The following is a 16992-nucleotide window of genomic DNA, read 5'->3' as shown; positions in this document are numbered from 1 at the left end:
ACACCTCATTCGATGTTTTTTCTTTATTTTCATGACTATTTACATGGTAGAACGTCACTGAAGGCATCAAAACTATGAATGAACACATGTGGGGTTATGTACTGAAGAAAAAAAGGTGAAATAACTGAAAACATGTTTTATATTCTAGTTTCTTCAAAATAGCCACCCTTTGTTTGCTTCAAGCATACATGTGAAGTGAAAAACCATTTCAGGTGACGACCTCTTGAAGCTCATCGAGAGAATGCCAAGAGTGTGCAAAGCAGTAATCAGAGCAAAGGGTGGCTATTTTGAATGAACTAGAATATGAAACATGTTTTCAGTTATTTCACCCTTTTTTGTTATGTACATAACTCCACATGTGCTCATTCATAGTTTTTTTGCATTCAGTGACATTCTACAATGTAAATAGTCATGAAAATGAAGAAAATGCATCGAATGAGAAGCTGTGTCCAACCTTTTGACCTGTACTGTACATTTCCATGCACTCATACATGCATTTTGGATCACTCCAGACGACATCAACGACATCTCCCAGGGCCCACCTAAGCTACGGTGGGCTAAAAATAGGTTTCTGTTGTCCAGATTGAATTCCATAACCCAAAAGGTGGTGTGTGCTGCATTTTGTACAACATAAGGAAACACTTTGGACCTTTGGATGAGGGTCTCCATTAGGCACTGCCTGTATAGTCCTTGCAAAATTCTCATTCAAATATGGCAGTCTCGACCACTTTTGCACTTGTTATTAATTGGCAATGCAGTTTTAGTAGATTTCCCGCAATACTCTAATAATAACATTTGCACATAATAATATGTGCAATGTTGTAGTCAGCACACACTTTTTAGTGCGTGTTAGGGGTGTGGGAAAAAATCGATTCGAATTACGAATCGCGATTCTCACGTTGTGCGATTCAGAATCAATTCAAATTTTTTTTTAAATCGATTATTTTCTTTTTTCTTTTTTTTTTTATCATTCCAACAAAACAATACACAGCAATACCATAACAATGCAATCCAATTCCAAAACCAAGCCTGACCCAGCAACACAACACAGCAACACTTCTCATAACATTGACAACACACTGTGTCCAATATTTTAACAAAGATAAAATAAATCATATTTTTGGTTCGTTTAATAGTCGAAGCAAATTTACATTATTGCAATCAGTTGATAAAACATTGTCCTTTACAATTATAAAAGCTTTTTTTTTAAATCTACTACTCTGCTAGCATGTCAGCAGCCTGGGGTAGATCCTGCTGAAATCCTATGTATTGAATGAATAGAGAATCCTTTTAAATCGGGGAAAAATCAATTTTGAATCAAATCGTGACCCCAAGAATCGATAATGAATAGAATCGTGGGACACCCAAAGATTCACAGCTCTGGTGCATGGTATTTGGATTTTAGCAGATCAGGCCTTATTAGTACTATACAAGCAGTTGTGAATGAATACGAGCAATAATAATGATGATCAACAGTGTTGTGGTGATTATACGGGGTTATTAATATTAATGAACAGATTGCTGTGAACACTCCAGAATCTATCGTAGTCAAGCAGCATAATTCCCACGTTTTTTAAGAGCAAAAGATTTTTTCTAACATAGGATTTATTGGTTTTATATGTTCCTTTGTTTTGTGCTTTTGGGCTAATCATAACCACCTGAGCTGGCAGCTTATTTTTTTATAGGATAGCCTTTTTTAAAGCCAGAGCTGCAAACCTTCCACCGGGACTTACGAGGATATTAGCCTGGTTGTAACTGCCGATCATAAAACTACTTTAATTAAACTAACAGAATGACGACTTGCCTTACAATGAAGCATATCCCGAGTTGACTTGATGCTGCACAAAAAAAAGCTCCCCAGACTTGAATCAAGGGAGAACACGCTGCACTGGGAGAACTGATCCTTCTTTAACCAGTCCCAGACTTCCAGGAACTCTCTGGCCAATGACCTCATAGTGCGGTCGGTGCAAATGGCTGCGCCGTTCCAAAATGCCAAAGTGGGACATTGACAGGCAGGGGGGACGTGGATGGTCGCGTGACAAGTTGGCGCCGTGGTCTAACGGACTCTTAGGTGTGCTGGTCTCACAATTGCATTGCGGTTTTGGGGTGCTACTGTGCACTCAGCATCTTTTTCCATCCTGAAGCCATGTTTCCATCAAGCAGTTAGAAGGAAGTGATCTGGCTGAGTCCTAACATAGAGGAGAAGATTCATCATAGTCATTGTAATATTTGAGAGTAGAGGGCAAGAAATGACAAAAGAAACACACAGACACTGCAATATTATACTCCAGTTTCCTCGCTTCCTTACTGTGGCCACTATGTTAAAGTTAAAGTATCAATGATTGTCACACACACACTAGGTGTGGTGAAATTTGTCCTCTGCATTCGACCCATCCCCTTGTTAACCCTCTGGGAGGCGAGGGGAGCAGTGGGCAACAGCGGTGCTGCGCTCAGGAATCATTTTTGGTGATTTAACCCCCAATTCCTACTCTTGATTCTGAGTGCCAAGCAGGGAGGTAATGGGTCCAATTTGTATAGTCTTTGGTATCCCTCGGGTGGGGTTTGAACTCACAACCTACTGATCTCAGGGCGGACACTCTAATCACTAGGCCTCTCATACTCATGCTCGTTGTAGTTTGTTGATGTTTCCTCTTCCAATTCATTTTAACACACAAATGACAAAAAAATGCAGTGAAAATAACAAAAAGCCATGAGGAAAACATCTAAAACACCAAACCTAAGTATTGTCACCATGCATAACTAGCCAAAAGAGCTAGTTATGCATGTTGTTTGTTAGGGCTGTAATTATTCCATTAATTGAATTTAGAGAAAAAAATAAGTATCTTTATTAAGTAATGCACATTTTTTAAACCTGTTTCGCAATGTGCTCCCTGAACTTTAAATATATAAACATTGTTTCTGCAAGGCTGCTGCAATAGAGCATACATGAGAGTGGTGGTGCTTAAATGTCATAATTTGTGTAGATGTGAAAAGCGAAGGGCTTTTTAAAATTATTATCAATATTTTTATTTTAAAAGTACACTGTCAGTGTTAATATGCATTTATTGCCGAAAAAAGGTGACAGTTATGAAAAGTTGAAAAGTTGTTGCTCATTTCAACTATTTTCATAATGAATACCCATTATGGCTATAAAGTGTGTTTTGCCCGATTACTTGATTAATCGATCAAACTTATAGATGGATTACTCGATACTAAAATAATCGATAGCTGGCACTCTTTTAATAGCTTCATTGAGAACAGAGATCGCAGCCCTGATGTTCGTTTTTCTACTGACCAATCATTGGACTACCACTTTTCCGCATTGTTTTGTTTAGGTAGAAAGAAAAGATACAATAAGTAATTGGTGTGCAGGAAAAAAACATTTTTTTTTATTACAAGCATTGAGCATGATTTGGATTTAGGCGATTTCTGGTGTCAATTTCAGTTCTTCATACTGATTCTTTTTGAAGAGGCAGGGTCAAAAATGTACTATTTTCACAGGGCTATTTTCAAGTAGTATATAAATATCAGTCTTTTGCACTTGAATATAAATGTCATGGTTTCTTTCCACGGGACTACACTTTCACTAAGGTTTCACTTTATTTTTAAAAACTTCATAAACACATTTACACATATTCTGTTGTTTATGTGTTAGAAATGGGGGGGTTTAAACTGCCGATTCATATCAGCCTTGAGTTAAATCGGCCGATACCAATAATTTTTTCAAACTATTTGTGGCGAGTGCTATTGACAATGTGATAAAATCAACACAATATTTAAACTAGTTCCTTATTCTTGTCACTTGGGGGGGGTCGCAGCTTACTGTGGGGATGCAAACGGACCACTCTGGACAGGACTTGCAGGTAGGAACATGATTTATTGTCGAAAAAAATCAAAGAAGTACAAAAACAGAAAACACACCGAAGGGACAACGTGCCGATCGTACGATCTTAACTGTGGCAAGAAGCAAATAATGAAACCAGACTGAGTGTGGCGAGCAAGGTGACTAAATAGCTCTCTGGTTAGTGGCTGACAGCAGCTGAGCGTGCCGACCACTAACCAGAGGCAGGTAAACCCAATTAATCCCCATGTAAACTAAAACAAACCCAGAGGTACGCAAACAGGGACTAAGGGAGTCCAAAACTAACAGAACATAACAAAACAGGATCCGGGCCACAGATCATGACAATTTTATTTTATTACATACAATTGTTCCATCAACACGAAGTCAAAAGTACACAATAAAAATGTTTTTTCATAATATAATTACTCAAATTGTTAATTTCATGTTAATACCTGTTACTTTCTGCTGTTCCATCTACAGTTTTTAAAATTTACCAAGCAGTTATTTATTGATGTTGTTTCAAGCGAGTTTAGCTGCTAGCGTAGCTATTAGTTTGTGTGTTTCTGCTTGCTCTTCCGCTATGTGTTGACATGTTTAGCCTCGTCCTTACTGATAATTAATACTTGTAAGATATGTAGTTTATTTTCTGCAATAAATGGTTATTGAGTAAAGGGAGCGGCTCCACATAGTGTATGACGATATAGCTAGCTGCTAGCAGCCTCTGTGGAAGCTATTCCTAATGGCCAATGGACTGAGCATCACAAATACGAATCGACGATCTAGTAGTATAAAATAATATATTGCAAGAATCGGTTTGAACCAGGCAGCACGAAGGGTCAGGGGTTAGTGCATGCGGCTCACAATACGATGGTCCGGAGTAGTCCTGAGTTCAATCTCGGGCTCGGGGACTTTCTATGTTGAGTTTGCATGTTCTCCCCGTGACTTTGTGGGTTCCCTCCGGGTACTCCGGCTTCCTCCCACCGCTAAAAACATGCACCTGGGGATAGGTTGATTGGCAACACTAAATTGGCCCTAGTGTGTGAATGTGAGTGTGGATGTTGTCTGTCTGTGTTGGCCCTGCGATGAGGTGGCGACTTGTCCAGTGTGTACCCCGCCTACCACCTGAATGCAGCTGAGATAGGCTCCAGCACCCCCTGCCACCCCAAAAGGGACAAGCAGTAGAAAATGGATGGATGGATGGTTTGAACCAAGAATCGTTTGAATTGAAAATCGATTCTAAATCGAATCGTCACCCAGGAATTGAATTGAATCGCGATTTGTTGCAAGGTTCAAATCCCTAATAAGTGTGATACTGACTGGTAATTTTGGTTCCTTATTACAGTGACTCTCAAACTGTACCACTAGTGGTACAAGGGCTCCATCCAGTGGTACGCCAAATAATCAGTTGATTAATGTACAGTATTTTATTTTCCTCTATTCAAACACAGTGTTACTGTTCAAACTGTGTGTAATGTTACAATGGCCAAAAATATTAAACATACCATCCATCCATCCATCCATTTTCTACCGCTTATTCCCTTTTGGGGTCGCGGGGGGCGCTGGCGCCTTTCTCAGCTACAATCGGGCAGAAGGGGGGGTGCACCCTGGACAAGTCGCCACCTCATCGCAGGGCCAACACTGATAGACAGACAACATTCACACTCACATTCACACACTAGGGCCAATTTAGTGTTGCCAATCAACAGGTGCATGTCTTTGGAAGTGGGAGGAAGCCGGAGTACCCGGAGGGACCCCACGCAGTCACGGGGAGAACCTGCAAACTCCACACAGAAAGATCCCGAGCCTGGGATTGAACCCAGGACTGCAGGACCTTCATATTGTGAGGCAGACTCACTAACCCCTCTTCCACCGTGAAGCCCGTATTAAATATACGTGTTCAATAAATTATCTGCCTTGTTTTTAATGAATGCTTAGGCGTACTATGCTACTGTATTTTAATGTTGACCATTATGGTGGTACTTGGAGAGCCAGGTGTTTTCTGAGGTGGTACTTGGTGAAAAATGTTAGATTACAATGAGAACAGTAAAAGACAAGCTTACACCACTGTATTCCCGTTTTGTCCACTAGGTGGAGCAGCAGTCGCAGTACATACAAGGCTACAAGGTGATGTTTCGCCCTTCGCCAGAGGGTCAGCAACGGAGCGACTGGGCCGTGTTCGAGGTGCGCACGCCCGGCGAGGACAGCGCCGTGGTGCCGCAGCTCCGCAAAGGCGCCACGTACGAGTTCAAAGTGCGGCCCTTCTTCAACGAGTTCCAAGGCACCGACAGCGAGGTCAAAATCGGCAGAACCCTGGAGGAAGGTGCGCTCGTGTGTGAATGTGTGTGCTTTTAAGCGCTTCAAAGCTCGCATGTGTGCACGCGTGTTTTCATGTTTACACAATTTTATATGCACAGCTTGCATGTGTGTGAGCACACAACAGCTGTTCACACCAGGCAGAGGCGGGGGGGGGGGGGGGTACGGGGAAAACGTGCGACATTTAGGTATACTGGATGAGCGCTTTAAAAAGGGCCTTATGGAAGCTCATGTGCGACACACAGGGCGTGGCGCTCGCTCGCCACGGAACTGCACATTTTAATCGGCAGCATACTGTGGAGGAAAAATGTGCCCGCAGAGTGTTTACTGCTTTACGTTCTGATCTTCTCCCTCCTTTGATCGCCTCATACATGTTTTCTTGACAGCAGGGGAGGAAAGAGTTGACATCTTTTACCTTGCATACAGCGGTTTTTATTAGGGGGCGTAATCACCAGGCCAATCTTAACTAGTTCTTAATGATGAACGGATACAATGAACAACCGACATAGTTACTATAGGTACTAAATAGGATATTTAAAATCAGGGGTGTTTAAACTATTTCCACTGAGGGCCGTAGTTATTTTGATATTGTTCATTTTAAAAAGCAATACAATACATATACAGTACTTCAGGACTCCCTTCAAGTTGGGTCCCAGGAACCTGGAAGGGTCTTGGTCATAAAATTGTAAAAATATATTAAAAAAATGTTTTTGTTTTATTCTTTTTCTGTTAAAACCCTGTTTTTTATGGCAAAAACACAAAATATGATATATTTTCCTCAAAAAAATTTTCAAAGTTGTTTGTTTGATGTGAAGTAATTGGAGCTTTAAATAATTCATAGCGCAATTGATTATGATTTTTTTTTTTAAGTCACACTAAAATGATTGGGGACCCAAAAAGGTCCCACTCATGAAAATCTTAATATATATATATATATATATATATATATATATATATATATATATATATATATATATATATATATATATATATATATATATATATATATATATATATATATCTATATATCCATCCATCCATTTTCTACCGCTTATTCCCTTTTTGGAGTCGCGGGGGGCGCTGGCGCCTATCTCAGCTACAATATATAAATATAATTTCTATTTTTTTACTTTAAACACTCAAGTCTCTAGATCAACTTCAGGTCTATCTGAAGAGTATACGTTTTTGTTTGTTTATTTATTTATTTTTTACCAACACACAAAATAGGCAATATTTTACAAAAAATGCTTCAAAGTAGAATTGTTGATATGAAATAGTTGGAGGCTTGAATAGGTCAATAATTTGTAAAAAAAAAAAAAAAAACATTATCTGTAATTACATTTTTTTTTGAGTAGTAACATTTTTTAAAGAAAGAATAAACAGCCTCCATGGCAGCTTTTAGAGTCAAAATTGCAGCCTTTGATTGTTACATTTCACCTGTTTGCTCTTTTATTCCACATGTTTATGTTTTTTTTCTCTTTTAATAATATTTTTAAATGTGTAAAAAAAAATAGCTGTGGGTCTCAAATGGCCCCTGGGCCACACTTTGGACACCACTGCTCAAAATAATTCAAAAGCTTGCTTACCCGTGACTGGGGCATCAAAGTGGAGGTGCAAGTGGAGATGTTGTATTGTGGCCCTAAGCAGCACAAGGGCCCCCTGGGCTTTTGTACAGTTTGACGATTTGTTGTTTGCCATTTAAATATGTAATTGTAAAAAATGACTCCATAACTTTAATATACAATTAATATATAATGCTATTATTGAACAAAAAAAGGGTTGGTGGAATCAAATTAAGAATATCAAATATGTAGACAATGTAACATTTTTCATTGTACCTGGATAGAGACAAACACTTCATTAAACGTAGACGTCATAAAGTCATCAAAGTTCACCTGCAAGCATCCACATGAATTGATTTACGTGGACCCCGAGTTAAACAAGTTGAAAAACTTATTCGGGTGTTACCATTTAGTGGTCAGTTGTACAAAATATGTACTGTACTGTGCAAACTACTAATACAAATTTCAATCAATCACTCAATCACACACAAACATCAGTTTGTTGCAAGGATGAGGTGAATGCCAAAAATCTATTGGTGGCAGTTTAGGAGAGAGTTATGTACAAGTTTTAGTTTTGCATCACATTGCCCATAACTGTGGTGTGTTCAAGGACCCTCGATTAACGTCAAAACAGAGGCGTCACTAGTTATCAAGGACACGGGGAGGCTTAACCCCCAGGAGGTGCATTAATAATAATATAATCATAGTAATAATCTAATGATCTATTATCATATTTCATAGAAAAATGAAAGGTTAAATCATCATTTTAATTCATATTCTGGCCACTTTCTACTGAATTTGTTGGCACTAAAACAACAAACTTTTTGTTTTAAAAAAACAACTAACTATGTAGCTTCCAGTCTATAAATGTTAACCCCATATTTTAAAGCCAAAAACCTAATCAATGTGTTTTCGTGTGTTTTAAAAAGCTGGTTTCAACCAAATTCATATGATAGTTTGTTTATAGAGCATGTAAACATAGCAAGTGTGTATGTGTGGGGCAGCAAGGGTGGCCCAAACGAGTCTTGTGTATGGGGGCCCAAAATGTGGTGCTGTACCCCAGGCCTCCTCTACATTTACATATGTAATAAAGATGTGCCAGTTGCTTAATTGCAAGTACTTAATGACAGCTGCCAGCTTGCACAATATAAAAAAATTAGAACATAAGAATGGAGATAATACACAACGTCAGATAAGTATGTACAAAAAGTACACAGATTTTACATACGATGAATATTCCTTTGTTGTTTTGCACCAGGAAATGTTGCACAATGCTGTATAAAGGTGTGTAATATGCTTTTTTTCTTCCTTTGTCTATTCCCTCCTTTAGCCCCTAGTGCGCCGCCCCGGGAGGTTACAGTGACAGAGAGCGGCGACAATGGCACCGCCATCGTGGTCTCCTGGCAACCCCCTCCAGAGGAGGAGCAGAACGGCGTGGTCCAGGAGTACAAGGTAACCCAAAAAATAAATCTTATCTCAGGTTGAGCAAGTGGGATGTGCAATGTACATAAAGACACAAAGAGGAGCCGGGATTAGGAAAAAAAAAAAAAAAAAGAGGTATGCGACAGAGTCAGATAACAGAGGAAGAGACATTGCACAGACGTGGAAATAAATTCCCAGAGGAGAGGTACCTTTATGTGTGCCAGACGCCCTCAACGACAGCAGCATGAGAAGAGGAGCAGAACGCTGTGAAATAGTGCCACCTGCTGGAACATGCAACAACTGATGCCAAATAAATGCACAGTGGGCCAATGTAGATGTTTAGGATTAGCATGGTGACAAAAATACATACTGTCTTCTGTACTAAGTTAAAGAGATCAATTCATAAGTTATTCAAAAATGGATAGCCATCAGAAGACAAAGAAAAAAACATCATCCAATTTATACTGTTTGTCCCTTTTAGGGTCACGGGGGGTGCATTATAAACATAAAGGCCTACTGAAATTAGATTTTCATATTTAAACGGGGATAGCAGGTCCATTTTATGTGTCATACTTGATCATTTCGCGATATTGCCATATTTTTGCTGAAAGGATTTAGTAGAGAACATCCTGCTAGACACCGAACTCTATTTAATAATACAACTCTAACATTTGACAACCAAACAATTAAACAAGGCGACACGGTAAAGAATCTGGGTATTATCTTCGACCCAACTCTCTCCTTTGAGGCACACATTAAAAGCGTTACTAAAACGGCCTTCTTTCATCTCCGTAATATCGCTAAAATTCGCTCCATTCTGTCCACTAAAGACGCTGAGATCATTATCCATGCGTTTGTTACGTCTCGCCTCGACTACGTATTATTTTCGGGTCTCCCCATGTCTAGCATTAAAAGATTACAATTGGTACAAAATGCGGCTGCAAGACTTTTGACAAGAACAAGAAAGTTTGATCACATTACGCCTGTACTGGCTCACCTGCACTGGCTTCCTGTGCACTTAAGATGTGACTTTAAGGTTTTACTACTTACGTATAAAATACTACACGGTCCAGCTCCATCCTATCTTGCCGATTGTATTGCACCATATGTCCCGGCAAGAAATCTGCGTTCAAAGGACTCCGGCTTGTTAGTGATTCCCAAAGCCCAAAAAATGTCTGCGGGCTATAAAGCGTTTTCCGTTCGGGCTCCAGTACTCTGGAATGCCCTCCCGGCAACAGTTCGAGATGCCACCTCAGTAGAAGCATTTAAGTCTCACCTTAAAACTCATTTGTATACTCTAGCTTTTAAATAGACTCCCTTTTTAGACCAGTTGATCTGCCGTTTCTTTTCTTTTTCTTCTATGTCCCACTCTCCCTTGTGGAGGGGGTCCGGTCCGATCCGGTGGCCATGTACTGCTTGCCTGTGTATCGGCTGGGGACATCTCTGCGCTGCTGATCCGCCTCCGCTTGGGATGGTTTCCTGCTGGCTCCGCTGTGAACGGGACTCTCGCTGCTGTGTTGGATCCGCTTTGGACTGGACTCTCGCGACTGTGTTGGATCCATTGTGGATTGAACTTTCACAGTATCATGTTAGACCCGCTCGACATCCATTGCTTTCCTCCTCTCCAAGGTTCTCATAGTCATCATTGTCACCGACGTCCCACTGGGTGTGAGTTTTCCTTGCCCTTATGTGGGCCTACCGAGGATGTCGTGGTGGTTTGTGCAGCCCTTTGAGACACTAGTGATTTGGGGCTATATAAGTAAACATTGATTGATTGATTGATCCATGATAAAGTTTGTAACTTTCGGTGCTAAGACAAAAGCCCTGCCTCTACCGGAAGTCGCGGATGATGACGTCGCAAGTGTGGGGGCTCCTCACATATTCACATTGTTTATAATGGGAGCCTCCAACAAAAACTGCTATTCGGACCGAGAAAACGACAATTTTCCCATTAATTTGAGCGAGGATGAAAGATTTGTGTTTGAGGATATTGATAGCGACGGACTAGAAAAAAAAAAAGTTAAAAAAATAAGAAACGCGATTGGGACGGATTCCGATGTTTTTAGACATATTTAATAGGATAATTCTGGGAAATCCCTTATCTTTCTATTGTGTTGCTAGTGCTTTAGTGAGTTTAATATTACCTGATAGTCGGAAGGGTGTGTCCACGGGTGTTTTGACGTGCAGTGTCTCAGGGGAGTCGATGGCAGCTATGGATGACACAAGCTCAGCTTTTCACCGGTAAGAACTGACTTTTTAACCACAATTTTCTCACCAAAACCTGCTGGTTGACATTCCGTCTTGATTCATGCTCGCTTCACCGTGCTCTGATCCATAGTAACGTTTCACATCCAGGAATTTTAAACAAGGAATCACCGTGTGTTTGTGTGGCTAAAGGCTAAAGCTTCCAAACTCCATCTTTCTACTGTGACTTCTCCAATATTAATTGAACAAATTGCAAAAGATTCAGCAACACAGATCTCCAAAATACTGTGTAATTATGCCGTTTAAGCAGACGACATTTAGCTGTGTGTTTGTGTGCAGCGCTCATACTTCCTAAAAACCTGTGACGTCTTGCGTACACGTCATCATTACACGACGTTTCCAGGACGAAACTCCCGGGAAATTTAAAATTGTAATTTCCATCCATCCATTTCCTACCGCTTATTCCCTTTCGGGCTCGCGGGGGGCGCTGGCGCCTATCTCAGCTACAATCGGGCGGAAGGCAGGTACACCCTGGACAAGTCGCCACCTCATCGCAGGGCCAACACAGATAGACAGACAACAAACTAAAAAGGCCGTATTGGCATGTGTTGCAATGTTAATATTTCATCATTGATATATAAACTATCAGACTGCGTGGTCGGTAGTAGTGGGTTTCAGTAGGCCTTTAAATATTCACAAAAAAAAGTAATGGATCTGCATAAAAAATATTATGTCAAATAATTCAAATTGTATTTGAGTTTTGTTGTAATTTTTTAATGATGGTTCATAATTGATCAATTTTCCATTACATTCAACTTCTGTATTAAGTTAAAAAATACATTTAACAAAGTAATAGATCAAAGACTATTAAACAGATTGGGACTTAGATGTCAAATTTATGTTTTTTCAAATTTAATTTGATTTTTTTTTTATTGTAATATATTATGATGAGTCGTAATTAAATGGTAAATGGGTTATACTTGTATTTTCTACCTTCAAAGTCATGTATGCTATTGATAAATGATAAATAGGTTGTACTTGTATAGCGCTTTTTTACCTTCAAGGTACTCAAAGCGCTTTGACCCTACTTCCACATTCACACACACATTCACACACTGATGGCGGAAGCTGCCATGCAAGGCCCTAACCACCAACCATCAGAAGCAAGGGTGAAGTGTCTTGCTAAGGACACAATGGACGTGACAAAGTTGGGGATTGAACCAGGAACCCTCATGTTGCTGGCATGGCCACTCACCCAACAGTGCCACGCCGTCCCCAATTATAATTATAATTAATACAATATTTTAATATATATATATATATATATCACGGTGGCAGAGGGGTTAGTGTGTCTGCCTCACAATACGAAGGTCCTGCAGTCCTGGGTTCAAATCCAGGCTCGGGATCTTTCTGTGTGGAGTTTGCATGTTCTCCCCGTGAATGCGTGGGTTCCCTCCGGGTACTCCGGCTTCCTCCCACTTTCAAAGACATGCACCTGGGGATAGGTTGATTGGCAACACTAAATTGTGAATGTGAGTGTGAATGTTGTCTATCAGTGTTGGCCCTGCGATGAAGTGGCGACTTGTCCAGGGTGTACCCCGCCTTCCGCCCGATTGTAGCTGAGATAGGCGCCAGCGCCCCCCGCGACCCCGAAAGGGAATAAGCGGTAGAAAATGGACAGATGGATGGATGGATATATTAATATATAATTAATAATGATAATTTACCGATCAATTATCAATCAATTAAATATTAATATATATATGGACTTGGTGAAAATCCACACATTTTACAAAAAAAATGTGTACAAATGATCAAACTTTGTAAAAAAAAAAAAGTAAAAATAAATGGATAGCCATCAAAATATTAATAGAAAACAAACGTAGAAATATAATGGATTGGGTTTTTATGGCTCTTTTTAAAAATTATAATTATGTCAAATATTTATTATTTGCTCTTTGAAATTATATCTTATTTGTGTTGTATTATACTATATATATATATATATATATATATATATATATATATATATATATATATATATATATATATATATATATATATATAGTCACAAGTTATAAGTTTTATTTATCACTCCGGCTTCCTCCCACCTCCAAAGACATGCACCTGGGGGTAGGTTGATTGGCAACACTAAAAGGTCCCTCGTGTTCGAGTGTGAATGTTGTCTGTCTATCTGTGTTGGCCCTGTGATGAGGTGGCGATTTGTCCAGGGTGTACTCCGCCTTACGCCCGATTGTAGCTGAGATAGGCACCAGCGACCCCAAAGGGAATAAGCGGTAGAAAATGGATGGATGGAAGTTATAATGTAAAAAGGCCAACATCAATATTTTGGGGAGAATCCACATGTTATAAAGGCACAAATTCATATTGTCAAAAAAAACAAAAACATTACATTCATCTTTTGTTTTGAAGTTAAAAAGAAACATTCAAAAACTGTTGGAAAAAATTTAATGGATATCCATCACAAAATATCAAACAGAAAAACAGAATGGATTGGGTTTATATGGCTCTTTTCTAAAAAGTCTTATTAGTTCAAATAATTATTTGCACCTCCACTCTCTGGATCCATCCATCCATTTCCTACCGCTTATTCCCTTCGGAGTCGCGGGAGCCGCTGGTGCCTATATAGCCTAATTTCTCCAAACGATGCTGCGGGTTTTAATTGGCATGGATTCTGTGTCACGACAGCGGCATGTAGTAAAATAATATGGGAGATGTTTTCACGCTAGGTTTCAGAGCAGCACTCCCACTCACTGCTTTTCCCCTCACAGAGAATGTCGGCGCTTTGTAGTCGACTCATGCAAGAGCAAACACATTCAATCCCCGGGAAGTGTGTTGGGAAAGCGTGAGTTCGGGGAAGTATGCGCGGTCCTCTTTGTGGCCCTGCTTTTTGGCTGACAGGGGAGCAGGCCGTCTCTCCCTGGAGTGACGGCGCCCACAAGCAGCGAATTGGCTTATGGGCCTGATTACGGATCGCCATTTGTTTTCCATGGACTTAAGGCTGCACCGAGACATGTTATGGCTACCTCGCTTAATACTGACTCTTTGTCCAGCGCCGCCTGGAAAACATAAAGTCATGTTTTCAGAATCCTTTCCGACCTCAGCCGTGTAACGCGACCCGCGCGTCCTGCTGAGAGTCGGCCCAATTAACGGTAGCAGCCGCCATGATGGATGTGGTTCTTCGCTTTCCTAATGTGTCGTTCTCTCCCCCGGTGGCAGGTTTGGTGCTTGGGGAACGAGAGCCGGTACCACGTCAACCGCACCGTGGACGGCGCCACCTTTTCCGTGCTCATTCCCAGTCTGGCCCCCGGGATCCGCTACAGCGTGGAGGTGGCGGCCAGCACGGGGGCAGGGCCAGGGGTCAAGAGCGACGTCACCTACTTCCAACTTGGTGAGTCAAGAAAGCATCTTATTTGACGTTGGACAAAATAATCCTCAGCTTCTGTTCTTCTGGGGGAAACTGAAACAAGATGTTGGGATATTTTTGTAAGGATTGGTGTCCAAGGACTTTCCCCCCCAAGTGAGAAGCATGTCCAAAATGTCTTGCTAAAATTAAATATTAAGATTAAAGAAATAATCAATTAAGTTAAGTAATTAATTATGGCGATTAACTTTGCTTCCCTTATCCTTTCAAAGCAATTAGATGTGCCTTAATGCCACCAATCAGCTGGTTCTGTCCAATATTAACATTCCCACAAGTTTCTGACAATTTGTGGTAATATTTTTGCACATTTCCAAAGTGAAGGTCAAGGTAGATTTATGTCTACAGCACATTTTTACAACAGACTGTTGACACCAAAGTGCTGTGCAGATTAAAACAGAAAAATAAAATATTAATCACAATCAAAATAAGCCCGAAACAATTTGTGTGTGTGTGTGTGTGTGTATATATATATATATATATATATATATATATATATATACATAAAACACAGTTAAAATTGATAAAAATAGCGCAACATTTTTAATTATTCACACGGGTTGCAAATAGGGTGGACAATTTCTTGAAAATACTTTTCACATTTCCATCGGATTTTTTTTTTTTATACATATTTGTAAATATTTAACGTTTTTATTTTTATTGTTTACCATACTCTTTCCATAAAAACTGTATAGCAGAGGCTTTCAAACTACGGTACGTGTATCACTAGCGTTACGCGGGCTCCATCAACTGGTACGCCCAATTTTGTATTCATTATTTTAAGTACATTATTTTATTTTCCTATCTTTTAAACCCTGTGTTACTGTTCAAACTGTGTAATGTTATGATGACCAAAAATATTAAATATACTTGGTAAATAAAACTTCTGCCTTGTTTTTAATGAATGCTTCGGCCTACTATGCTACTGTATTTTTAAATTAAGTCACTAAAGAGGTGGTGCTTGGTGAAAAACATTTGAGAACCACTGCTGTATGGTATAAACACAATAATAATATAATTATATTTCATTATTTAAAAAAAAAACACAATTTGATGTTAAAAAGTTTTGTTTTATTTATAAAAAATGTTCGAGTGTCTTTTTAGAAATAAATAAAAGTAACATTTAATTAAGTAAACTAATTCCCAATCTGGTTGTTTTGTACTATAATATTTTATCATTTATTGTCCGTTCATTTTAATGCTATTTTTTTCCCCATACATTTTTTCCGTAATAATTTCCTAATTCCCAAGGAAATTTAAATATATATTTTAACATTATAACTAGGCTGTGAATCTTTGGGCACCATCCGATTCGATTCAGAATCAATTCTCGATACAAAATCAATACTTTTTTAATAACATTGTGTGCCAGTTCTATGATTGACTACATTCCTCCATAAAATAGATGTCAATATTACTATAAAGAAAACTGGTTTTGTTTAATAAAAGTCTACTTAAACAATTAATCAAGTAAATACAAATAAGGCAACATGAGAAGTATCCCATGATTTTCTTTTTAAAAGTAAATCTGTACAGCAAATGTGGGCATCTACATCAACTATATGATTTGCCAGGGCAGTACAGATTTAAAAAAAATAAATAAATAAATTTTTATCAATAAAGAATTGTTACAAATAAGAATCTCGACTCATTCGAAAAACAATTTTTTTACACCCCTAATAATAATATGAATTAAATAGACTACAAGCACCCACCCTGTCGTCATGGAAGCAATATTTTTACAAATACAACATGTATGAATCATGCATGTGGTGTGTTCTTATCCTCATAATCCACACCAACACACCGGCATGGCGCGGCATGTTTGCTGGCATGTGTGACGGAACGACGCTGTGAAGCATCTCCTTCTGTGACTGACACGATTTCCTCCCATGTTGATTGTTGTCATGTTCCTTCCGACACCGGGCGTGGAACAAGACGCCTCAGGGAAGGGGTGAACAGAACCCATCCGTCACGGCGTGAGCTCGGGTGTGGATGGTCTGTGGTTAGACACCTGTAGAGTCCAAGAAGAGCAACAGTCTCGGTGCTTTGCTTGAGATTTTCCAATTATAATAGTATCGACATGAAACATTGACGTCCCCAGTCGAGAAGAATCTTTTGAGCACGGCGGGGGTGAAGCAGCTTTGTCTTTCATGTGCCTCGCACGGAAGACAAAATGAGTAAAAACCAGAGCGAGGGCGTAT

At 39.5% G+C, this 16992-nt stretch overlaps 1 protein-coding gene across 1 annotated transcript in view; it reads left to right on the top strand.

The window, feature by feature from the left end:
• robo1 (roundabout, axon guidance receptor, homolog 1 (Drosophila)) overlaps positions 1-16992 on the top strand; it is a 460963-nt gene that overhangs the window by 404692 nt on the left and 39279 nt on the right. The window contains exons 15-17 of the mRNA XM_061877335.1: positions 5933-6164; positions 9050-9171; positions 14587-14758. Coding sequence (XP_061733319.1) covers positions 5933-6164; positions 9050-9171; positions 14587-14758 — 526 coding nt within the window. The remainder of the gene's footprint in view (positions 1-5932; positions 6165-9049; positions 9172-14586; positions 14759-16992) is intronic.

This window comes from Nerophis ophidion, linkage group LG18 (assembly GCF_033978795.1).
Source record: "Nerophis ophidion isolate RoL-2023_Sa linkage group LG18, RoL_Noph_v1.0, whole genome shotgun sequence".
Taxonomy (NCBI): Eukaryota; Metazoa; Chordata; class Actinopteri; order Syngnathiformes; family Syngnathidae; genus Nerophis; species Nerophis ophidion.
Note: the sequence above shows the minus strand (reverse complement) of the source record. Positions and strands in the feature narration are given on the sequence as shown.